Source organism: Bombina bombina, chromosome 9 (assembly GCF_027579735.1).
Source record: "Bombina bombina isolate aBomBom1 chromosome 9, aBomBom1.pri, whole genome shotgun sequence".
Taxonomy (NCBI): domain Eukaryota; kingdom Metazoa; phylum Chordata; class Amphibia; order Anura; family Bombinatoridae; genus Bombina; species Bombina bombina.
In genome coordinates this window covers 258,667,513-258,670,508 of record NC_069507.1, presented here as the reverse complement: position 1 = coordinate 258,670,508, position 2,996 = coordinate 258,667,513, and the positions used below count along the sequence as shown (strand labels likewise).

At 35.8% G+C, this 2,996-nt stretch overlaps 1 protein-coding gene across 1 annotated transcript; it reads right to left on the bottom strand.

Moving 5' to 3' along the window:
• Window positions 1–234: 234 nt before the first annotated feature.
• LOC128640543 (trypsin-like) lies at window positions 235–2,569 on the bottom strand. The gene is made up of 5 exons (XM_053693013.1): window positions 2,530–2,569; window positions 2,140–2,293; window positions 1,675–1,928; window positions 1,258–1,394; window positions 235–384 (listed from the first exon to the last, which is right to left on the bottom strand). Exons 1-5 carry the CDS (start codon window positions 2,567–2,569, stop codon window positions 235–237), a joined length of 735 nt encoding a protein of 244 aa, XP_053548988.1.
• Between the last annotated feature and the right edge of the window lie 427 nt (window positions 2,570–2,996).

The following is a 2,996-nucleotide window of genomic DNA, read 5'->3' as shown; positions in this document are numbered from 1 at the left end:
AAGTTTAATATTGACTTTACTGTCCCTTTAATTTAGGTGAAATTAACTTTTATAGCCCTAGAAAAATTTGACACAAACATTTCTGAAGGATATGAGGAGACTCAGATCATAAGATGTGAAATCAATAATCAATTTATTTAATGATGGTCTTAAATATCAATGTCCATAATGAAGCCATAGCTTATCGTATGTACAAATGCATTCAGATAGGATATAGCCAGGAATACAAGTGATTTAGTTGGCAGCGATGGTGTTCTGGATCCAGGAGACGTAGTTGCAGACTTTGGTGTAGACACCAGGATAGTTCCTGAGAGCACAGCCATAGCCCCATGAGACAATACCCTGCAGCTGTCCGTTACACACCACAGGTCCGCCAGAGTCACCCTGAAAGAAGGAAGATTATTATAAGAGAAAAAATAACCAAATTAGGGAGAAATAGATAAAGGAGATGATAAATACATATGTGAAATATTAAATAAAATGTGATCAGTCAGTTTGTGACTTTATTAGACGTATCAGTAAAATAGTGTGTAAAAAACAAGAAAAGTACATAAGATAAAGATATTTCTGCAAAAAGAAAAAGAAAGAAAGAATATAAAGGTAGTATGCATTGTATTTTGAGTATTTAAGAAATGTACAAAGTTAAGTTAAAGGGAAAGTCTAATCCATAATTTTTATTGTTTAAAAGGCTAATGTTCCCTTTATTACCCATTCCCCAGTTTTGCATAAGCAACAGTTAATATAACATATTAATATACTGTGATTACCTTGTATCTAAGCCACTGCAGACTGCTCCTTATCTCAGTTATATTAATATACTGTTTACCTCTGTGATTACCTTGTATCTAAGCCACTGCAGACTGCTCCTTATCTCAGTTATATTAATATACTGTTTACCTCTGTGATTACCTTGTATCTAAGCCACTGCAGACAGTCACTTATCTCAGTCCTTTTGAAAGACTCACATTTTAGTGAATGAGGATTGTTATGGCACACATAAACTAGCAATGTCTAACTGTTAAAAACTGTCAAAATCCACTGATATAAGGCAGTCTTCAAGGGCTTAGAAATTAGCATATGTGCCTTCCTCGGCTTAGCTCTCAACAAAGAATACAAAGAGAACTAAGCCAATTTGATGATAAAAGTAAATTGGAAAGTTGTTTAAAATTGCATGCCCTATCTAAATCATGACAGTTTACTTTTGACTAGACTGTCCCTTTCAAGTTAGAGTAATAGAAAGAGGACAGGTGATGTTACCTGGCAGGAATCCTTGCCACCTTCTAGATATCCAACACAGATCATGTTGTTTGTGATCTCTCCTGGGTAGGCACCGGTACACTGGGCAGTAGTCAGGATGGGGGCGCTCACGCACTGCAGGAGATCTGGGTAGTTGGCTACAAATGAAACCATTAAATTATTAAGCAACTAGTTTGGATTCTACAAGTAGCCATGCAATAAGCTTTTCTTCTATGCTATTATTTTTATACTAGATATACGAAATTATTCTCTAGCAGAAACATTGTACCCTTTATGTGGGTTTGCATACTTCTCTGAGAAATAAACATATTAAGCTGTGATTTAAAAAGCAATTATGTAGCTAAAACAAGCAATGGCATTAGCCTCAGATTTATTTCTAGAACTTGTTACACTGAATATATAGTAATAGTTACTCACTGCCACTGCTGAGTGTGTTTCCCCAGCCAGAGATCAGACAGCTGGTGCCAGCCGCGGCACATCCAGAGGGCAGAGCTACAGCCTTCACATAGGAGTTCAGGGTGGCGGCAGAGGCGAGCTTGATGAGCATGATGTCATTGTCCAGGGTCCTGGAGTTGTAGCTGGCATGTCTGATGACCTTGGCAGAGTTGATGAACTGCTCTGTGCCCTCACTGGTAACAATGTTGTGCTCTCCCAGTCTGACCTGGATGCTTCTGCAGGTGTGATGAGATGGAAAATCACAAAGGAATGTAGATAACTTTATGAAATATAATTTTGTAAATATAGTTTTTTGAATAATCTTTAGAAGACATATTTGAAAAATAGCAGAAACAGATATAATGAACTATAGTTGCTTGGGGGCTATATGTGAAAATTTAAAAAAACTGTAGGAAAAGTACATGAAAAAAAATCCAAATAGCTTACGTTTTGTAGCAGTGAGCAGCAGACACAACCCACAGGCTGTTAATCAGGGACCCACCACAGAAATGGTAACCGGAGTTCAGGGACACCTGATATGGGAGAGCGTTCTTGCCGCAGGTGTAACCTCCTACAATCTTATCATCATCATCAAATGCAGCTGAGAACATAATATTACACAGATAAAAGAATGTTATACTTTTTTAGAGTTTCTGACCAATTTGTTTATAAAGATATCTCTAATGTTAGTGATACAGCATCATAAAACAATGTAGCATCTTGAAAAGTCAAGTTAAACATTACTAATAATTTATTGGGGATGTTCTAAATTCCTGTTAGCTTTTATATGATGCTAGCACTTATTGATAGTGTATATATTCTGTGTTTCATACTTACCAGCAGCTCCCAGGAGCACACAGAGCAGAAACAGCTTCATCCTGGAGATATGTTGGATGGATATGTTTGTTGTAGACCAGCTTGGTATTTATATGGTTTGTTGGTGGTAATCGTTCTTTACCTAACACCTTGTGTCACATCATGGAAACGTGGTCTAGTTAATCAATACTCAATGTATAGATATCAATAGGTAGCTTATCAAGGGACTTGTGCTATTTTAGTCATAGAAAGTACACAAGGAAGAGATAATGTAACAACAAAATTTGTTTTTCCGATTTATCAACTTCTATCACCATCAAGACATTTTGAAAAAAGATATAAAGAACAGACTCTAATTTTAGAAGTTTATTCTCAGAAAAACTAGCAAAAAATTAAGCTCCATATAAATTATTGCACCTGATGTAGAAATTAGAAAATTATATTTTAATTGAATAAAAAACTTATTTCCAAAAATAGTACTTTCCTAT

What these genes read in the sequence shown, in the direction of transcription:
- LOC128640543 (XM_053693013.1), bottom strand. Translation starts at nt 2,569, where the DNA reads ATGAAGCTGTTTCTGCTCTGTGTGCTCCTGGGAGCTGCTG. An exon ending in TGTGCTCCTGGGAGCTGCTG is followed by an intron (nt 2,294 to 2,529) that starts GTAAGTATGAAA and finishes TTATGTTCTCAG; the next exon opens with CTGCATTTGATGATGATGAT. An exon ending in AAACACACTCAGCAGTGGCA is followed by an intron (nt 1,395 to 1,674) that starts GTGAGTAACTAT and finishes TTTCATTTGTAG; the next exon opens with CCAACTACCCAGATCTCCTG.